Source organism: Cricetulus griseus, chromosome 2 (assembly GCF_003668045.3).
Source record: "Cricetulus griseus strain 17A/GY chromosome 2, alternate assembly CriGri-PICRH-1.0, whole genome shotgun sequence".
In the NCBI taxonomy this organism is placed as follows: Eukaryota; Metazoa; Chordata; class Mammalia; order Rodentia; family Cricetidae; genus Cricetulus; species Cricetulus griseus.
The window spans coordinates 62,718,993-62,740,958 of record NC_048595.1 but is presented as its reverse complement, the minus strand read 5'-3'; the positions used below and the strand labels follow the sequence as shown (position 1 = coordinate 62,740,958).

General features: G+C 37.3%; 1 protein-coding gene across 4 annotated transcripts in view; it reads left to right on the top strand.

Annotated features, from left to right (window-relative positions):
• Positions 1 to 21,966, top strand: part of LOC100755760 (centlein) — a 279,351-nt gene that overhangs the window by 231,925 nt on the left and 25,460 nt on the right. For all 4 annotated transcript variants that reach the window (XM_027400365.2, XM_027400366.2, XM_027400364.2 and 1 more), the window contains exons 19-23: positions 6,941 to 7,132; positions 14,756 to 14,853; positions 16,600 to 16,726; positions 17,834 to 17,971; positions 18,280 to 18,465. In XM_027400365.2, coding sequence (XP_027256166.2) covers positions 6,941 to 7,132; positions 14,756 to 14,853; positions 16,600 to 16,726; positions 17,834 to 17,971; positions 18,280 to 18,465 — 741 coding nt within the window. The remainder of the gene's footprint in view (positions 1 to 6,940; positions 7,133 to 14,755; positions 14,854 to 16,599; positions 16,727 to 17,833; positions 17,972 to 18,279; positions 18,466 to 21,966) is intronic.

Sequence of the window (21,966 nt, the reverse complement as noted above, 5' to 3'; positions counted from 1 at the left end):
TTCTACTTGTAACAAATTATTAGAAATATGCCCTAAAGTCTATAGATTTTAAATACTGTTTAACCTCTCTCTCTCTCTCTCTCTCTCTCTCTCTCTCTCTCTCTCTCTCTCTCTCTCTCTCTCTCTCTCTCTCTGTGTGTGTGTGTGTGTGTGTGTGTGTGTGTGTGTGTGTGTGTGTTGATTAAGACAGGATCTCATATATCCCAGGTTGGCCTTTCTGTGTACCTGAGGATAACATTACACTTTGGATCCTCCTAAGTAAAAACACACTGAACCCCAGATACAGTGTTGGGGATCAGGGGATCAAACTCAACCTCATACCTGTGAGACTACGACTCTACAAACTGAACAAAATATATATACATACACTCCAAATACTATTTACTTTGATGAAATAGTGCTCATGTTTATTCTTTCTGTAATCTTACTGTTTTTTTTTCCTTTAATACCTTTTATATTATTAAATTGATTTTGGCATGGATGTATGCATGTCCTTTAAAGAACTCTATTTATTGGGTTGATCTTTTTTGGTAGAGACACATTAATGGTCTTAGTTTGCTAACATGGAAGAAACAGAGCTCTAGTGGCCTCTACCCATAACAAATTAAAGAAAATCTTGGGCTGTTTATAGCAAGATCAGAGCCTTGTTGAACCCATCTTTCCTGTTCTGCATGAGAGTTCACTAATAATTGTGGCCATGAGTTATGTTTTTACAAGAAGAAATACCAAAAGCTTAATTTATATGCACAGCATTAGTATCTGAATTAAAAATACTCTGGGACACACTGTCTCAGTAAAATCCCATATTACCAATAAGTGGGTTTTAATTTATATGGTGATAAGCTAATATATTAGAAATAGAAGATTTACTTGATGAGTTGTCTTTATAGTATGTTTTGTACTGTAAATAGGGAATTTTAAAAAATTTGGAAGTTTCTTTTAGTTCTGACATAATTTTTAGATATAATGGTGAATGTGCAGGTAGACAGGAGCATAGTCATCTCTCACAGATTTAGAATTTACTGGGATTCAGTAACAGGGAGAATTGAGTTACAGGCCCCAACTCAGTGCAGCTGTGAGAGAAACTCAGTCAGTGATTGGTGCTGCTGTGACCTTTAGTCAGAGGAGCTTCTCTTTACAATGGGTCAAGACTCATAACTGATCCAAACTCCCTCCATGGCTCAGGGAGCATTGTGGAAGAAGGGGTGGAAAGAGTGTGACAGCTGGAGGAAGCATTGTAGGAAGCTGTCTCCAGGCCACTGCATTCTTGACAAGATCTGCACAAGACTGGACCTGTCAGCATTATGTCATAGTGAAGGGACCAGCTCCCCATTTTGGCAGCCATAACAGCTGAACACGTGCTTGTCTGACCTTGCCTTAGTCACTAGGAAGTCAGATGCCTGCCTCGTGGCAAGGAACCAATCAGAAGTTAGCTGGTGGTGCTATGCTTTAGGGCGCTGGGTGTGCTTTACGGATAAGTGCACAGCAATGACATGCAGAGCATAGCAACCACCCTGGGAGGGCTTATGGGCCATACTACCAGTTGACCAATCAACACAGGGTGTTACGATAAATCTTTCCACCATAAGCTGCCTGAGCCCCACCGCCACGTGTGAGCTTTACACAAGTTGCCTGCCTGAGTCAGGGCCCAAATGAATACACAGAAACTTGTATTAGGTTCAAAGCTGCTTGGCCAATGACTAGGATTCTCATCTGTTAGCTCAGTCTTAACTATCATACATCTATATATTTTATAAGACTTATCTTATCGGATACCTTATTGGTGTCCCTCCTTGTCAGTGGATCACATCGTGCCACTGGAGCAGGAGCAGAGGGGAAAAGAGAGGACCCGTCCTGTTTTTCCTTCACTTAAATATGAGTCTCCTTGCTATGTCACTTCCTGTCTGGATCAGCACTTCTCTACTACATTTCCCAGAATCCTCTTTGACTCCTAGTCCCGTCTACTTGCTGTCTCATTGGCCAAACAATATTTTATTTAATAATCAGTAAGATAAACATACACAGTACATTCCCCATCATCTCCTCTTTTCTGTCGAAATAAAAGAAGGATAACTTATCTTTTATAATAACTGAAGAAAACTATAACCATAACTATCTGTCTTCAACTCTATCAAAGACCACAGAAGGATAATATATAAACTCTAGAATTGACAGAGACTTCTCGCTACCTGGACAGTCACCCAAAGTTCCTCTTTAATGTTGGGGCATCCATTTTCAGCCAATAGGCCACAGTGTGTCTAGCATACTTCTCTATTTTAACAGGAACCCTTCAGTGCTGTCTTGTTTTGTAAGTTCAGCAGTCATATTCTTGTGGGTCCTGCATGTCCAGTTTATACAGCAACAAGCAGTCCAGGCAAGAGCAGTTTCTTGCCCAAATGGCTAATCTTGCCATGTTGAAAGTAAACTCCATAACAAGTTTCTTCGATGCCCATCCTCCTTTCTGATGTAATTGGTGTGCCAGGAGCAGTTGTGTCTCACTGCCAAAAAAAAAACCCTAAACAATTTAAATGCCATATTTCTGTAGATCTTTGAAAGGTTCGAAGAATACCTATCTGTCTCAAATATATCTCTCTATATCTAGAAAACTAACCTGATTATAAGTTCTGACTATTGTAGGTAAAAGATCTGTATAAACACAATACCTAAACAAGAGGAGACATATACATATCACAAATTTGACCTTAAAGTTGTATCAATAAATGAAAATCTATACCAATGCAAAGTATTCATTCCTATATCCTATTCCCCTTTTCTTTCTTTAAAAGGAGATTGACTCTGCTCATTATCATTTATAACTAACCCCATTTAAATGAAAACAAACATTCATAAATAATATTTGGGGATTTGGGTATCATTCTTTCTAAACTGCTTCCTGTTGATATGAGCCGATGTTCATTTACCATAGGGATCATGATAAAACATAGAAACCTGACCAAGTCCTTGTTTTTGTAGTCTGTAAGGCTGTATCATCTCAGCTTCAGGGGGTCTTGCTTGATCAAACCATGTTAGTCTGGAAGGAATCAACAGCTTTTGATTTTCTGTGGAAATATAAGTAAAACCTTTATTTCTAAGTAGCCTGTCCTTAGACTTAAATTTTGAAGTCAAAGCATTTTTAAAATGTTTAAGTTGGATTAATTTAGTAGCATTTATAATCAAATGTATTTTAGCAGCAGTAATTCTTTCCTTGGCAATCAAACAATTTAAAGACAACAATATGGCATAAAGTATCCAGATTCTCTGTGTATTTTCCATCTTTATGTGGTTTTTTTATTACTTTATTTTTACTTTCTTTTGTTTCTTCTCCCCCCCCCCAGACGGGGTTTCTCTGTGGAAATCAGCCTGCCTCTGCTTCCTTCTCTCACAAGCCTACATGTATTTTTAAATGCAGTGTAAACCTTTAGAGGTTTTTCCTTATCTGGATCTGTCTTTACTGTAAATCTTTACCTTTTTCTGGCCACCAGTCTTTTAACTGTTAAACAACACCACCAAAATTGAAGTAGTGGCTTTCTTAGCGCTGTCTTCGGTTTTTTCTGCTTTTGCTGAGTCAGGAAATCTCTCTTAAAGCAACCACTCAAGTCACTGCTTGACTGCTTGTCTCCAGCAAAACAGAGATCACCCAAGAAAATGCTGCTAACAAGAAGTCGGGCTTGTCTCTGATCTTTTGCTGCTAAAAATCCCTTTTTAAGCTTTTGTAAAGTTTACATGGAAGTTCCTAACAATACCTCCAGCTTCCTGGGTTCTGCTGTTGTTTGACTAGTCTCCTGGAGGCAGGAAGGCAGCTTGAGGCGGTGAGAGCTCAGAATCCTGACCCTAGAACTCTCAAGGGCTGCAGGCCATCTCAGGAGTGCTGGAGTCCAAACCCCAAGAGCGCTGGGACTGCGCGAGCATATGGAAGCTGCTCCATTGCCTCTCAGCGGCCCAACAGGACAGGCTGTGGCCGCAGGTTTCCCTCTTTCTCTAGGAACCTTGGGGCCTGGGGTCATCCTGCTCACTGACACCATTCTGTTATGATAAATCTTTCTGCCAAAAGCCGCCTGAGCCCCACCGCCACGTGTGAGCTTTACACAAGTTGCCTGCCTGAGTCAGGGCCCAAATGAATACACAGAAACTTGTATTAGGTTCAAAGCTGCTTGGCCAATGACTAGGATTCTCATCTGTTAGCTCAGTCTTAACTATCATACATCTATATATTTTATAAGACTTATCTTATTGGATACCTTATTGGCGTCCCTCCTTGTCAGTGGATCACATCGTGCCACTGGAGCAGGAGCAGAGGGGAAAAGAGAGGACCCGTCCTGTTTTTCCTTCACTTAAATATGAGTCTCCTTGCTATGTCACTTCTTGTCTGGATCAGCACTTCTCCACTACATTTCCCAGAATCCTCTTTGACTCCTAGTCCCGTCTACTTGCTGTCTCATTGGCCAAACAGTATTTTATTTAATAATCAGTAAGATAAACATACACAGTACATTCCCCATCAACAGGGCAAACCCTCCAAGCCTGGAGGCACACCAATCCTGAGCCTGTGCGTACCCCTAGACACTCCCCTTACGCTGCCCTATAAGATCTCTATGCAGACACTTCAAGCTGTCTTCCCTAGCCATCCGCCATGGTGGGTGGATGAAAGACCCCAGCTAACATGGGGTTAGCTCATTAAACAACTATAATAAAGCCTTGTGCAGTTTGCATCAAGCTTTCGACTCCACCTGGTGATTGGGGTGACCGCGTTCCTGGACCGAGATCCTGGGGTCCTGAGCCTTCCGGGGTCTTTTATTAGGAGGGAAAGGAACATCTCTCTCTCTATCTCTCTCCCTGCCCCCCCCTCTCTCTCTCCTGCTTACTTGTCCATGCATCTATCTACAACCCTTCAAATGTGGCCCTAGGAGGAATGCTAGTTAAATTCCCTGGGTCGGAAAAAATTAAAATGACCTGAAGGTAGACTGGACACTAGTTGGGAAGAGGAAAGTGATGGGGGGGCAAGAGAGGGTAAGGTGGGTCAACATGATCAAAATACATTATAAACATGTATTAAAACATCACAGTAAAACCCATTCTTATCTATAATTAATATATACTAGAATTCACAGATAAGGAAAATGCATTTTTGCTATGGGAGCTAAGAGAATAGAAACATTGCTTTGCTGAATTAAAAGATAAATAGCAGCAAAATCTTCGTTTTAAAAAAAAAAAAATCAAAAGTTGTCCTTAAAGGCACAAGGTAGCTCACCTAAGTACTATGTGCTGAGCTTCTGATGTGGAAGTGACAGACAGGCTTAGGGTGTAGTAGGCAAAACTGACTTCAGGTAACACCTGGCACACAAACAGAAGCTAAATCTTCTATTATTTACAAACAGCTCAACTTTATTCTGTTAGTATGAAGCCCTGGTAGGACTTCAGATGAGGTAATAACATAGTGTTGGTTTAAGAAGTAGGGGGGTTTGGAAGGCCTCACCCTCCCTGGGGAGCAGAAAGGGGATAGTATGGGGGGGGGTGAGGGGAGGATGGGAGAAGGAGAGAACTGGGATTGACATGTAAAACAAGCTTGTTTCTAATTTAAATTTTAAAAAATCACCATAAAAAAAAAACGAAGTAGGGGAGGAAGTGGCAAAAAGGTAGGGGAAGGTTATAGGTGGAGACACAGGGAAAGGGGCTCTGCATGACGTTCTAGTGAGATGGAAAAGTTTGCCTTGAGTGAGTGATAAAAAAGGATGAAAATAAATATTTCATAATGTACAGAACTGGACATTGCTTGGACATAGAGAATTAGTAGAGAGGAAATAGGACTCAAGAATGGGTTGTACCAAGAAGAGTACCAGATTTTAAAAAATTAGGAGCTCAAGTTTAGATATTAATTATTAGGGGCATTTTATAAATAAATGTGTCCTGAAATATCTACAGAATCATGTAGTTAGATCATATGCTAAAGTATGGCCAAAGGAATAGTTTCTTAAGCTAAAATATACTTTGCCAATGCTCTTTTGTCAAATCTTTGAAGCTTTAGGTGTGAATTCATTATATTGTGTTCATATTTACAGTATGTGATTATATATACAAGCATATATTTAGTCATGAATTTATTGGGAGAGTTTCTCTAAGTTGTGCCTAAGTAGTTTTCAGTATAGCATATCTCATGTTTGTATCACTATACACTTTAATTACTGGATGGCATCATTTGCTGTTCATAATTGGAATTCATAACAAGGAAAGAACATTTCCTCCCAGGGAGCTCAGAATCATCTCATGTTAACTGTTCCTGTGTAAGACTGCTGTTTTATAAGCTTTGGGGGGAAAAGAAAGTAGTGCCTTTACTCTGAACAAGCTCTGAGTTGTTCTGCACTTACAATTTGATACTGTCCTGCAGACAAGATTGACAAAGCACAAGGACTAACATTAAGGTGGCATTTTTTCATTCTTTCTTAAAAACATTCCCAGTATGTAATTTAGCATATATAGATATAATGTCAGATATAGGAACTTTATTGTGATTTTATCTCAACATTACAAATATGGCTGATCAATTATCAATCAAGTAGATAAAGTTAAGTGAGTTTTTTTGCATAGTATTTATTTTAACTAAATCCCTAAAAAACCTCAGCTGCTAATTGGACTTAGCATTTCTGTTACTAAATGAGAAGTGTTTGGCTGCTGCAGAGGGGTAGTAAGATCTACCCAGTGGAATACACACTAACATCTGTTATCCTGTCCTGCTTTAGCTTGGCTCTTACCAAATTCAGCTGCCCCAAAGCCAGAGTTGTCAAGTGTGTGTGTGTGTGTGTGTGTGTGTGTGTGTGTGTGTGTGTGTGTGTGTGTCTGTCTGGCTTACCTGTGTGTGTGAGAGAGAGCAAAGCAATGGTTACCAGTACAATTTATACTGACAATTAGATAGCACTAATTGCTTTCATATCTTTCTCTTTTAAAGAAGCTAACTGTTGATTTGGCTGGACTTCGAAAAGAAAAAGAAGATTTGCTGAAGAAATTGGAGTCTTCATCTGACATCACCAGCTTGGTTGAGGAAGTTTCTAAAGTAATGGTGCCACAGATACAAGTTACCACACTGGATACTTCAAGGAGCATGGATTTGGAAATTAAGCAATTGCAGTGTAAACTAAAGGTGATTATATAGTACATTAGGTTCAATAACATCTCATGAATCACTGCATCCTTAGAGGTATATTTAATTGATTCTAATTTAGTTCAACAAAGGTCACCATGATAAAATATTTCAAAAACATGAATATTGCATCTGACTTAGTCATTCAAGTCTTGTGGGTCTATTTGTTCTGTTGTTATTAGCTTTTCTTCCTTTTATAGACTAGTAAGCTCCAAATTATCCTGCCTTAGGCGCTAATGGAAAGTAGCCACTATCTTTTACTCTAATATCCAAATCCTGGCTGCTCACTGCATCTTGGTCCAGATGAGCAGAACCCTTTCAAACATACGGTATAAACAAAATAAGAACTGTTTTCCTTTACACTCACTACTAATTTAATTATTTAGTTGTTGGTTGTTGGAGATCAGAATGCAAAAAAGAGAAGTGTGGAAGTGGGGAGAAAAAAAAACCAACAAAAAACAAAGATGGGTTGTTTTAATTGTCTGCAACAAGATAATCCTGGGGGTAGGAATCCTAGGTAGAGTTCTTCTTGTTTATAAAGAATTTATATCCAACTCCAGATAACTTGTCAGTGACTTAAATTGAGGCTCACTTAGTTTAGATAGAATTGTAAGAAACAAGATCCATGTATTTTAAACAGAAAGTTCATTTTTCTGCATCTTAAAAGAAACTAATTATTGTTCACAAATTTAATTATTTTCTCCAGTGAGAATTGCTGGCAGGAAGCTGACAGCAGTGGATATAGGATCATTGCTATGATAAGCATCATTAGAAGGGAACTCTAACTGTAAATGCATTGAGTTTTTTTATAATTAGGATAACTGTCTGCCAGGAAGACAGTAGGGCAAATAGCAAAGTATCAAGCAAATGCATAGCTAAGCTCAATCCAAAGTATGATGTTTTTATTTTTGTTTTTCAAGACATAGTATCTCTGTGTACCCAGGGCTATCCTGGAACTCACTCTGTAGACCAGGCTAACCTTGAGCTTGGATGTCTGCCTGCCTCTGCCTCCCAAATGCTGAGATTAAAAGTGTGTACCGCCACTGCCCAACTCAAAGTATGATGGTTTAAGCTGGGTTTTAAGTAGAATAAAATAGGGTAAAATGTAAGCCAATCATTACTTATACTATCCCTTTAGAAATAATCATAAAACTGGCATTAATTTAGTTGCTTCTTAGATAGCACCTTAAGACAATTTTTACCTGGAGAACATGAATACTAGAAATGTAAAAAAATAAAAATTGTGGCATGTGCATTCTCTTAAAATATGTTTTCTCCCAGGAATATAAATACGGTTTCTAAATTAAATGTTTCAGGTAGGGCCAATGCAATTATCTTTATTCATATACTATATAGATTTTGAGTTACAGTTCTTTTACATAGTTTAAGTACTCATGATCCTAATTTAAATATTCACCAAGATAAAATACAATGGTAGAATCAGTATCATCTGACTTCTAAATATTTTTACTTGCTACAGTTTTGAGTTATATTTATGTTTTGTTTTGGTTACTACAAATGTTCCAATATTTAAAATTTGAAATGTATTGTAACATTATTTGCCCATATAAGTATCTGATGAGGTATTTACATTATAATTTTTATCTGTGTATAAATAAATATCTGTCTAGTTTCAGACAGAAAGGTGAGGTCTGAGCAGGCATGGAGCATCTTGACAGTGTAGATGCCGGAGCCTTTGGATATTTTGGCTGGGTGTCCAGAGACAAAAAGGATAATGTTTGCTTTCATCCTGCTTATGTTTTAGTATAGATATTTTCCTGGAAGAAATTTAAGTATGTAATACTCCCTGCTACTCAAAATGTGTTTCAATATTCTTTCAAATTAGTTTGCTGAGACAGGTGTAAGAAAATACCACTGACTAACTGGCTTTTAAACATTTCAGTCAGACCTATGGCACACAGCTTTATCCCAGCCCTCTAGAGGCAGAGGCCTCTGTGAGTTTGAAGACAGCCTGGACTATAGAGTGAGTCTCAGGATACCCAGAGCTACATAGTAAGACCCTGTATCAAAACACAAACAAAACAAAAAACATTGTTTTTCTTAAAGGTCTGCAGACTGGAAGGGCAAGATGAAAGTGTTGACATTTTTCTTTCCTCTTCTGAGTCCTTGCTTCTTGCTGTGTAGAGAGAAGCCTTCTATCTTTATGTTCGGGTGATCTTCCTTCAAGAGCCCTGCATCTTACTTTACAAAAGACACCAGTCACATTATATTAGGGCCTCCTGGGAACCCCATTTTACCTGAGTTACCTCTCTAAAGAAATATCTGCCCGCCGCCGCCCCCCCCCCCCCAGAAAACAACAACAACAACAAAAAACCCTGACACATTCAGAAGTACTATGTGAGGACTGAACCATATAATTTTAGGGGGACACAATTTAACTCCTAACAGATATCAGACTGCTAATGGTGATTAACTAGGAAGTTATTTTTAACTGATATTTAGGAACATCATTTAGATTTTCATCTATTAAAGGTGTTAGGTTTTTGTTTAAATTAGATATAAAGAAAAAGAGGAGGTCATACGATGAGACATGTTGACTAATTTATTATGGGCCCGGCAGAGTAGGGAGACTAAGAGAGAAGAGAAACAGTGGTAATGGCTGACCGCCATGGCCGGTCGCCATAAAGAGGCAGAGAGAGCATGTAGGTGAGAGACAGTGAAGAAGAAACAGAGAGATTAGAGAGTAAAGAGAGCGAACAGCAGGGAAGATGGAACTTTTAAAGGGAAGATTTCGCATGTGCACTGAGGTCCCACGCATGCCCAGAGTCCTCATGCATGCATGGTGGGTGATGTGGTGATGGCATGTCCTTGTGTGTTCCCTGACTGTTGTCAGGGGGCGGGGTCTGTCTCTTAAAGATATATTGCTGATCAGCATTAAAGCCTGAACCTTTCAAAAGTTATATGTAGATTATTTATCTAACACTGGTCTTTTGTGGGAATTTCTTATGTACTTTCCAGGAACTGGTTCATCCATTGTACTGCGGAGTTCATGAGTATTTTCTCTTGTCTTCTTTTGCCCCATTAAGCATGTTTCCTCAAGGTACTCCACAGAGGTGAATAATAATAGCCAAAATAATGGACGTTCTTTCTGGTAAATGATGGTGATATTGGCAGTTTCATTTTTGTTTGTTTGTTTGTTTGTCACTCCCTCCATTACCCAGAAGTCATGGATTGGACACTTTTTAGCTACATAAAATATAGCTTTAAGTCTCAAAACAGAAAGGAATCAAACACTATCTTAAAATATACTGAACATATTCCTGTGAAGACAGTATCAGACTTTGCATCCTGCCCTTTGCCTTTATTTTAAATAGAGTACTAAGTTCATTTGTATTCCCCCTCAACATAAAATGCTTCAGGGACAAGTTTGCCATGTGCATATTAAAGGGCAGGATGGATGTTTTCAGCAGAAATATTTAGAGCAAAAAAAAGAGAGAAATTCCAGCACTCAGGCAGAGGCAGGTGGATCTTTTAAGTTTGAGGCCAGCCTGATCTACAGAGCAAGTTCCAGGACAGCCAGGACTACACAGAGAAACCCTGTCTTGAAAAACAAAACAAAACAAAACAACAACAAAAAGTTTGAAATGTTAATATGAATATAAAATTGGAAAAACAAAGGTTTTGGGGGGATCATTGAGAATCAAAATAAATATATTGCAGTAGTCTCTAAAAGCACCATGACACTGTATAGTGATGGTTTATGAATAACATAGCATGTATGATTCATGTGGATATTACTAATTAAATGAAGGATCATTCCAGAAAGAATTTAACATTAATTATTAAGTGCAGTTTTAATTGTTGTATGATATTTTGATTTCATTTTGAAAATAAAGCTTGCTTTGAATCAGAGGGTAGATCTAGCCACTAGCTGACCAAAATTAATTATAGAGGTTTGGAGGATTGGGGACAGATAGGAGACAGGAAGTAGTAAGAGGGGGCACTGAGAGAGGATCCCAGACCTTTTAGAGGAGGAAATGGAAGAGGTAGGAAGTCACTTGGCTGCTCCCTGCTTCTCTGATCTTTCATGTTCTAACTCCGATATCTGACTCCCGATTTTTTTATTGGTAAAGAATAATTAGATAAACAGTTCCTGGGGTGCCATGTGCAGGCAAAGTTTTCCTGTCCTGGGAGCTACTTCCAAAAAACTGACACAGAGGCTTAATATTAATTATAAATGCTTAGCCAGTAGCTGGGCAGAAAGAGATTGGGTGAGACAACCTGACCCAGAGAGAATGTCCAAAGAAAGAAGGGTAGAGTCAGAGGAGTCACTGGCAGAAACGGGGAGAAGCAAGATGGGCATGCCATACGGAGAAAAGGTACCAAGCTGCGTGGCAAAGCCTAAGTAAGAAATATGGTTGACCTCCTGAAACTGAGAAGCTTCTGTAAGGCAAAGGACATAGTCAACAAGACAAAACGGCAGCCCACAGATTGGGAAAAGATATTCATCAACCCCACATCCGACAGAAGGCTGGTCTCCAAAATTTACAAAGAACTCAAGAAGGTAGTCTCCAAAACAGCAAATAATCCAATTAAAAAGTGGGGTACAGAACTAAGTAGACAATTCTCAATAGAGGAATCTAAAATGGCTGAAAGACACATAAGAAAGTGCTCAACATCCTTAGCCATCAGGGAAATGCAAATCAAAACAACTCTGAGATACCATCTTGCACCTGTTGTGGCGTTTTCTCAGGAAAATGGGAATCAGTATACCACAAGATCCAGCGATTCTACTCTTAGGCATATACCCAAAAGAAGGTCAGCTGTTCATACAACAAGGACATCTGTTCAACAATGTTCATTGCAGCATTATTTGTAATAGCCAGAACCTGGAAACAACCTAGATGCCCCTCAACTGAAGAATGGATAGAGAAAATGTGGTACATTTATACAATGGGGAAAAAAAACAAACAAACAAAACAACAACAATGGAATCTTGAAATTCGAAGGCAAATGGATGGAAATTGAAGAAACCATTCTGAGTGAGGTAACCCAGTCACAAAAAGACAAACATGGTATGTTCTCACTCATATGTGGATTTTAGACATAGAGTAAAGGAATACCAGCCTACACTGCCAGAGAAGCTAGTAAACAAGGAGGACCCTAAGAGAGACATACATGGTCTCCTGGAGAAGAGGAAAGGGACAAGATCTCCTGAGCAAATTAGGGGCACGGGGTGTGGAGGGAGGGGGATGGAACTAAGAGAATGAGAAGGGGAGAACAGGAGGGGTGAGGAAGACATGATGGGGCTGGGAGGTTGTGTTGAGGGAGGAACAGAAGAGAGCAAAATAGATAATATAATAAAAGGAGGCGTTATAGGTTTAAAGAGAAATCAGGCACTAGTGAAATGTGAGGAGAGCTACAAAGATGATACCAACTAACAATCTAAACAACAGAGGAGAGGCTACCTTAAATGCTCTCTCCTGATAATGAGATTGATGACTAATTCATATGGCATTGTATAGCCTTCATCCAACAGCTGGTGGAAGTAGAAGCAAACACCCACAGCTAAACCTTGAACTGAACTGAAATCCAGTTGCAGAGAAGGAGGATGAGCAAAAGGGTCCACACTAGGCTGCTGAAACTCACAGAAACAGCTGACCTGAACAAGGGAGAGCTCTTGGTCCCCAGACTGATACCTGGGAAACCATCATGGGACTGATCCAAACCCCCTGGGTGTGGGTGTCATTGAGGAGATCTTGGAAATCTATGGGACCTCTTGTAGTGGATCAGTACTTATCCCTAGCATAGGAATGGACTTTGGGAGTCCATTCCACATAGAGGGATACTCCCTGAGCCTAGAAACAAGGGGGTTGGCCTAGGCCCTATCCCAAAGAATAAGACAGACTTTGAAGACCCTCTATGGAAGGCCTCACCATCCCTTGGGAACAGAAAGGGTATGGAATAGGTAGGTTGTTAGTTGGGGGCACAAGGGAAGAGGGGAGGGAAAGGGACCTGGGATTGACATATAAAATAATTTTCTTTCTAACTAAAATAATAAAACATATAAAAATAAAATATTATTTTAACACATTTGATCAAAATTTGTAACATTTAAAAGCCATGTCATGTTGAATTATTTGAATTTTTAAATTTTTTATTAAAGTATTTAAATTATTTGAAAATTTAAATTTATATATGCTACAGTAATGGTTGGTCCAATAAAATTTACTCATATTTACTTTAATAATATCTAATCTTTTCAAATTCAAAATTTTTGGCATCAAACATTTAAATTGAGGAATAGTTATAATAAAAATAATTTATTATAATTTTGAACTATTATTGAGAAACTGGTAAAGTGGATTGGGGTTAAGATACTTGTATAGTAAGTACCCTGATGTTCTAAGTTTTATCCCCAGGAACTAAGTAGTAGAAGGAAAAGAACCAGCTCCAGCAGGTTGTCTCCTTCCCTCCATAGGCAGCATACACACGAGTGTGCACACACAAAAATAAATATTAGTGAATTTCTATTCCAATTGTTTTTAGAACAATCACAGCTTATTCACTTTTTATTTATTTAATGCTTTCTGAACTTAACAGATGTGTTAATTTGAGTATATTAACAATATTTGATGAATGGGAATGCTAAAATCCCAAGAAGACTAAGTAGTGTTTCAGATTAGATCTTTAACTGGAACTCAAATATAGATGCGATTTAGCTTCTGTCTTGATGCTGTAGTTTCCTGATTCCTAGGTGTGAACAGCAAGAAAGACCTCAAATACCTAATCCACTTTGAAAATCCAATAATTATGTATAATTCCTTAAGTAATAAATTAATACTTTTAGTAAGTTCAAGCAAAGAGGAATTTAGTATTAATAAGATTCAGTTATCTCGTATTCTTGGGCAGATTATCCTCAAATTTTAACCAACTACAATTTATCATGCATTATTTCTTTTGCTGTTCACTTCTGGGTTCCCTTGTATGTTTGCCAGGCTGGAAGATGCAACACAGCCCTCACACCTGAGACTGTCAGGTGCTCATCTTGCTGTCAGCTGCAGCACCTTGGTACCTTCATGTGGCCTTGGAACTGGCTTCCCACAAGGTGACCTCAGGGCAACAATTCAGGGCAAAGGCAGAAGCCCCAGAGTTTTGAGGGTCCAGATTTAAACTTACACAGTGTGGTTTCAGACATGTTCCCTTGGTGAAAGCAAATCACAGGTGAGACCAGATTCAAAGAATTGGCAAACAGCTGTCATACTTTTTAGGGGGAACAGCAAGTTATCTGTGGCCGTATTTAACCTGTTACAGTTTGTGAGTAAATCAACCTTTCATTCATTTTAAGTGATCTTACTGAGCCATTAATACTCTTGATTACATAATTATATTTTACTCTGAAAATTCGTATTTCCCACTAAAATATTTGAGTCCTAGACTATTGGTCATGTTGCTTTATGGTCTGGCATGCCTTTTAATAATTTTACTATAAATATGTTATTGTTACTTTAAAATATAAAAGAATAAAATAAAACATTAAAATTACATTTTAGTCATTATTAGCACAACTAAAATAAATGTGTTACTCTTTCTCAAAGAAATGCCTTTTGTTTTAGATCAAGATGGAAAGATAAATTGAAGTTTATGCTTATTTTAATCCAGAATGCAACTAATGAGCTCACGAAACAGTCATCAAACGTGAAGTCTCTGAAGCTGGAACTCCTAGCAAAAGAGGAACACATAAAGGAGATGCATGAAAAGTAGGATTTCATAGTTCTATCTATTGTATTTGGTGCCACCTAGTGGTGATCATGTCTATTCACCATTACACTACAAAAATCAATACCAGTATTTGTCTTTCACAATAGAATTTTACCTTTTAAGGTCATTAGATTTAAAAAAAAAAAAAAAAAACATTTCCAGTTATTTATTCTTATCTTATGTGTATTGTTGCTTGCATTTTTGTCTATACGAGGGTGTGGGATCCCCTGGAACTGGAGCAACAGACAGGTTTGAACTGCCATGTGCATGCTAGAAATTGAACCCAGGTCCTTCGAAAGAGCAGCCAATGTTAACCACTGAGCCATTTCTCTAGCCCTTAAAATCATGTTTAAGTCTACATAAGGTGGAATTTTAAGGAATACAAGATACAGTATAATTGAAGACAATTGGCTGCTATTTTAATTAGAGTGAAATATTAAAACTAGATTTCCCTTAGCAAAATTTGAATAAATATAAATTAATGAATTTAAGAGTAAACAAAAATCTACAATTATGAATTCTTAGGCTAAGAGAATAAATAGATTGGTACTTGCACAGAGTTAATTCCTGATTTATAAAGCCAAGGTCAAATGTGAAAGTTTTGTTTGCTTATAAAATAGCTAGACATCATTTTGTATATATCATTTTAAAAGGAGTTTAAATACCCTATCATATTGAGCAAAATGGCTTCTTTCTCTGTATTTTATAACTCTAGTAAAGCTATTATGTGATGATGTGTCTGGCTAGAACACGTCATTGATAAATTTCTCATATCCCTACCTGTAGGCAGAATTATGAGTGAAGCTTTATTTAACATGATATTAATAAGTAAAACTTAGAGGATGGCTAGCTGAGTATAGTGGTTTGTACCTATAGTTCCAGTGTTAGGAAGACTGAAGCAAGAAGATTTTCATAAAGTTGAGACCTGCCTGAGCTTCACTGTGAAACCCTCTCTCCCAAAATCCTCCAAATAAAAAAAAAATTCTAATTTTTACCTGAAAATGTCTTGAAGTTTATAGATCAAAGGCCGTGTTGCTTAATGGTTACTATTGAGGGGTCTAGAAAAACAGAGTCCTGGCTCCTGTATCCACTGGCTAATGGTCTTAATTTATGAAGGTCTTCTGAAGAGTGAGTCAGCACATAAAAATTTATAATAGTAGCTATTATAACAAGGGTCTAATCAGTGTTAGCTGCTGTCACTCATCTCATCAACCATAGTACAAGATCAGGAATAGATATCACTGAAGTTGCTATTTTATAATAGTCACCATCTTAAACTAAACTGATAGGTGAATTCAATCTCAACTGATTGAATTAAACAGTATGTCTAATTTTAGTTTCTTTGCATCTTCTTATAAGATTTTTACATTTTTATCCAAATTTAAGTATTGTTTCTTAACATTATTAGAATTTTGATTGTCTCTAAGTATCACATCAATATTTCTAAGCAATACAAAAGTGTAATTTAAATATAATCTAAGTTTTCATAAATTATATAAATTATAATTATCTCAGTTAATCTTTCGTTTGCTATAGTGAAAGTATGTAATAGTAACAAATTCACCAAAATATCCTGGATTTTGATAAAACATATGATGACATATGATACTTAGATACTATTTCAGTGCAATTTTATTTTACTAACATAGTGGCATTAATGTCAGCTTTTCAAAACTAACAGTAGGCATGACCATGAATACAGTATATCAAGATATTTTCTGCCTCTGTTAAAATTCCTCCTTTAGGATATCTCGAATGGAGAGAGATATAACCATGAAGAGACACCTGATTGAGGACTTAAAATTTCGACAGAAAGTAAATTCAGAAAGTAATGAAAGTTTTAATGAAATGTTAGAAAGTCTTGAAAAAAAGGTATTAATTTTTTGTGTTTGATGATAAATTATTTTCTGTTGTATTGATTGTAACAAAATATTCAGTACTAAGCAACTATGTAAAATACTAGCAGAATATATATTAATGGTTATAAAGTCATGCCATTTTTATTTGTTTCAGAATTCAAGACTCCAAAATTCCACACATACCATATCCACAGAGTCTGCCTGTTTGGGTGCTCTCCCGAAGGAAATGTTTAGTTTTTAAAACCTCTAGTACTTCTGCTGTATATAATGATGTCCTATTTATTATTTTATATTATTTAAACCCAAAGCTTATATGGACAGAATCAGGCTAATGTATCAATGTAACTAAGTTATGCTAATAACTATGAAATGCCCTTAAAAACTGTAATTTTTCTTCACAGACTTAATTTAGTGTACATGAGAGAGGAGTATCTTTTTAAGGTAGTTGTATATTATATGACCCCAAACTAAAACAGGTTTGCTTGAAATTCCTTTAAATGTAATTTATGCAACCCACAAAATCTTTACATTTTTTAAAAATTTGTATTGGTGTTTTTCATGTATGTATGTATGTATGTATGTATGTATGTATGTGTACCACATGCATGCCTGGTATCTGTGGAGGTCAAAAGAGGGTTTCTGATCCCTTGGAACTAAAGTTTACAGATGGTTGTGAGCTGTCATGTGGGTCCTGGGAATTGAACCTGTGTCATCTGCAAGAGTTGCACATTCTTTTAGCCAAGCCGTCTCTTCAGCCCCCTTACTTTTCTTTCACTTCAGTCATTTCAGATAAAGTTTTAAAAAGGCTTGTTTAAATAATTGTTTCTTTAATGGTATTAAGCTTAAAATGAAAAACAGTTTCTTCTGCTATTCTTTGTGCTCTGTAAAGAATGTAACTCTTCTATTATAAATATCATATATTTGTGACATTTTAGTTTGGTTATTGGCTTTAGAACTGCTAGTTTATTCATAACATGAATATTACAAGAAGACTACTTGAATATGATAAAACTTATGAGACAGTGAATTCAATTAAACTCCTTCAGTTTCTGGTGAGACAATACAGTATACTGCTATAAGGCATTCACTAACAGCAGTTCCCTTTCAACTTTTATTGCAGGTGAAGACACTAACTGAAGAATGTTCCAACAAGAAGGTATCCGTTGATTCACTAAAGCAAAGACTTAATGTTGCTGTGAAAGAGAAGTCACAATATGAACAGATGTATCATAAAACTAAAGAGGAGCTAGAAAAAAAGGTATGCTCCCAAACATTCAGATGGAGATTCGAATACAGTGACACCGTTCTCATATAATGCTGTCACCTTTTTCTCCCTAAATCAATATGAACTACTTATATAACTGTAAGGAGTGCTGTATCACTACATGAAACACTGAGACTTTGTTTTGCATTAGTGTTCATACTGCATTAGCAAAATAAAGAAAAGCAAGGATTACCTTTATCAAAATAAAAGTAGGTTGCAAGTAAAGAATAATGAAATCTTTTTCATGTCTGATTTGTATAACCCATGTTTCCAAAATGTTTGTGAATATCAATCTGTTGCAGGATCTCAAGCTGAGTCTCCTCACATCAAAAATAAATGAAACAGAAACAGCAATGGCACAGATTGAGACAGCAGCGTCGAAACAGCTCCAAGGCTTAGCACTGCAGAGTGAACAGGTCCTGGAAAGTGCACAGAAGAAACTGCTGGCAGCCAATGAAAAACTAGAAGAGTTTGCCTTCTTTGTGAAGGTGTGAGTCATTGACGGCTTACTCCCTTGCACTTTACTTCAGGCAGAGGCATTGTCCTCCTGGGGATTTGGTGGAAACATCAAGCCCTTGCTTTAGTTGTTGCTGATGTTACTGTTTTGGGATAATCTCACTATATATAGCTCAGTTGGCCCCAGACTGTTGATTCTCCTGCCTCTAATTCTCCTGAGCTTTACAGGTGTGCTCCTGCCTTTCTTCCTGTTTTACTATCCCACAAAACCTTTTCCCCTACCTTGTGAGTCACCATGTTCAATTTTTCTCTGTAACAGAGTTTATGGATTGAGTTTTAAATTATTAACCCTATTATTAATATTTCTTTCTTAACATTAGTTTAATAATGAAATGGTAGTCAAGTAATCAAGGTAGATTTGAAATGAATTAAGTCATTTCTACTGTTTTAAATCACCCAAGCAAGGACAAACATACTCCTGTGCTCAGTTAAGTCAAGAAGTACTTGAATTCAGTATAGCCAGAGAAGTAGCAAATGACTAGAAGAGCATATAGTCAGCTGAAATGTCTGCATATAAGCGATGGCTCAGTTGTATTGTCTAGATGCTACCTAAACTTTGAAAAACCCCAGAAATATTTATGAATTGGCTGCACAAAGAACCTGCTAAGCAGTTATTGCTGAAGGAGGGGAAATACATTCAGTACTCTTCCCCCCTTACCTGAAGCAGCTGAGGAGATGCTCTGGATTCAGAAGCAGCAGTCATTGAGGCCAGAGAGCCTGTGACTTTGCTGCCCTCTTTAATCCCCTATAAAGTGTCCATAACTCCAATCAGCACCTTTTATTCTTAGTCATGTAGTTAGTAAGGATCTGTCACTGCTAACTAAACCATGGTGATTTCCTTAATAGAAGGAACAGTGTTTTATTAATCCTTATCTCCACAGTGTGTGCCATAGTCTCTTGAAAAGAAGAGCATACAATAATGATCAGCAATTAAATTAAATTTGCAGTGGAGACATGAAATCTTAATGGTAGTTCTCTTGATCTTCAGTGTTGACTCTAAAATGGTTTGCAGTGGGAAAGAAAGCCTTTTCTTTTCCTTGCTGCCCCCAACCACATTTCCCTCATCTTTAGTATTCTTTCAGAACTTTACACTTGATTAAAGACATTTATCATTTAGGTTACCAACTTCAGATTCATTTGTTCACTTGTGCTTAAACAAAATATATAACACTGCTCTTGCATGGTCCCAATTGGGTAGGATCCAAAATCTCCATTTGACAAATTAACTAAATGAGTAGAATGAAAGTTTTAGATGGGGCTATAGAAATGGCTCAATGGTTAAGAGCACTAGCCTTTGGCATAGGACCTAAGCTCAGTTCCAGATACCCATTATGAGACTCACAACCATCTGTAAATCCAGTCCCAAGGGATCTGAAACCATCTTCTTGCCTCCAAGGGTACCAGGCGTACCTGTGGTACACAGACATGCAGGAAATTATAGAAACATTACCTTGTGCTTAACAATTGCATCTGTATGACAAAACCATATCTGTTTGGTATTTAAAACTTAAAAACGTCCCAATTTCCTATGGTAATCTGACATTTATTTTGATTGTTTTATGACGATATGTGCTTGATACTAACATCCTGTCTCTTAAGTTTTCTTAATCAAAGGCTACCAGCAGCCAAACACAGAAGTAGCAGTCAAGACTGGGAAGTAGGGGGCTACTAAAGGGGGACCAGCCTCTTGTCTTTACACAGGTAATCTAGGACTGGCCAGAGATTCTCAGGGCTACCAGCTCAGGCAGCAAACCATCTGTGGCTTCCTGCCCTTCTGTGTTAGCTGTATTATATTTAAAATTCTATTTTGCTATCAAATTTAGACCTTTGTAACTGAACATGCCTCCTTTTCACTATTCCCCAACTCCTACCCATATTAGGTTTGTTTCTGCCATTTCTCAAGGTCTACTTCCAACCAGAAGGCCCTCCTATCTTTGTTCCCCCTTTCAGAGTTAGCTTAGGGCCTTCTTCTGTATGTATCTTTCCTATAACCTTGTAGCCAAGAGGACAGAGTTCAACTCTGTACCATACTAGCTGTGTGATCTCAGGCAACTGCATCTCAGTTTTCTTCTCAATAAGATTATAATAGTAAGAGAATAGTTATCTTCTTATCAGTTATGGTGTGTACAATTAAAATATGACTGTAAAGGTTTCTTTTTGTTGTTTCAGGTATATTATATAGACAGACATATAGGGGTAGGAACATTATCAATAATTTCTTTATAGTATGGTCATATATGAGGCTCATTACATTCTTGAGGAATTGATCAGACAGATACACACACACACACACACACACACACACACACACACACACACACACACACACACACGGTACCAGAATTATACATGCTTTTCCAATTAAAGCTATAAAAGGAAGAGCTAGCTATTCATAGCTATATATAGTTCTTACATGGATCATATAATCACAATGCATTCTGCACAAAGCTTGTTGGATATCATGTACACTAAACTACTTAATAAATATTATCAGTAGTTTTTAACAGTACTAATGTTTATTCTGGTACTGTTGTGGAATCTATGTTCCCTTTAGTCTTTTCATTTATTTGTAGGGCACAACCAGATTATGGAAGAGGTGGAGTGGCCATCTGCTCTAGATCTAGTCTTGAATATGGAATTTTGCCCTGGGGTGAAATCAAGTGCTTTGAGCATCTGGGCTGGATATATGTGGCAGAGCTGAGGCTTTGAATTCTCCTAATAACTGGATAAAACACACTAGGGAAATTTCTAGAAGTATTTGCTCAGTTTGAGTCAGCCTTGATATATAGGCTTGTTAATGTACTGTATGTGGGAGTCATATGCCAAGCACCATTTTCTCAATGTTTTTCGTTATTGTTGTTGTTGTTAACTAAAAATATATATACCAGCCAAAGAATAGTATTTAGTTGGAAAGTGTTCATGGTTTCATTATCAATATATATTTTTGTTTGGTAAGATTTAGTTAGATACTCAAGGTATATACATTTCATTCTTTGTCAGTGTAGACATTGGTTGAACCTTCCATTTTTATGTTTATATTTGCAAAGGTTAATACTTAGGCACTGATCTGTTCTCCTAATTATGAGTTTTAGACCCATAATTCTGTAATAAAATCCAACTTGAATTCACACTTTATCTTTTTCTCACTAAAGAAAAATTAGAACTTTTAAAAGGAAGGAAAAGTTCTTACTAAGAATATATTAATTTAATAGGTGAACTTTAAACTACATAAATTATACCTCAGTAAAGCTGTTTAAGTACTGCTGAGACACAGGTACATTTCAGAATTTCTTGTCACCCCAGCAGTGCCTGGGATTCTTCTAGAGAAGAGGGCCAATCGCCTGACACATTGCCACCTTGGACATCCAGAACCTGGATTTCAAGCCTCTTCATAATTTTTCAAAAAGCTGCTTTTAAAAACGTGTTATTTCTGCAGTAAACCATGATAAGGATGGTGACTTTAGAGATTCTAC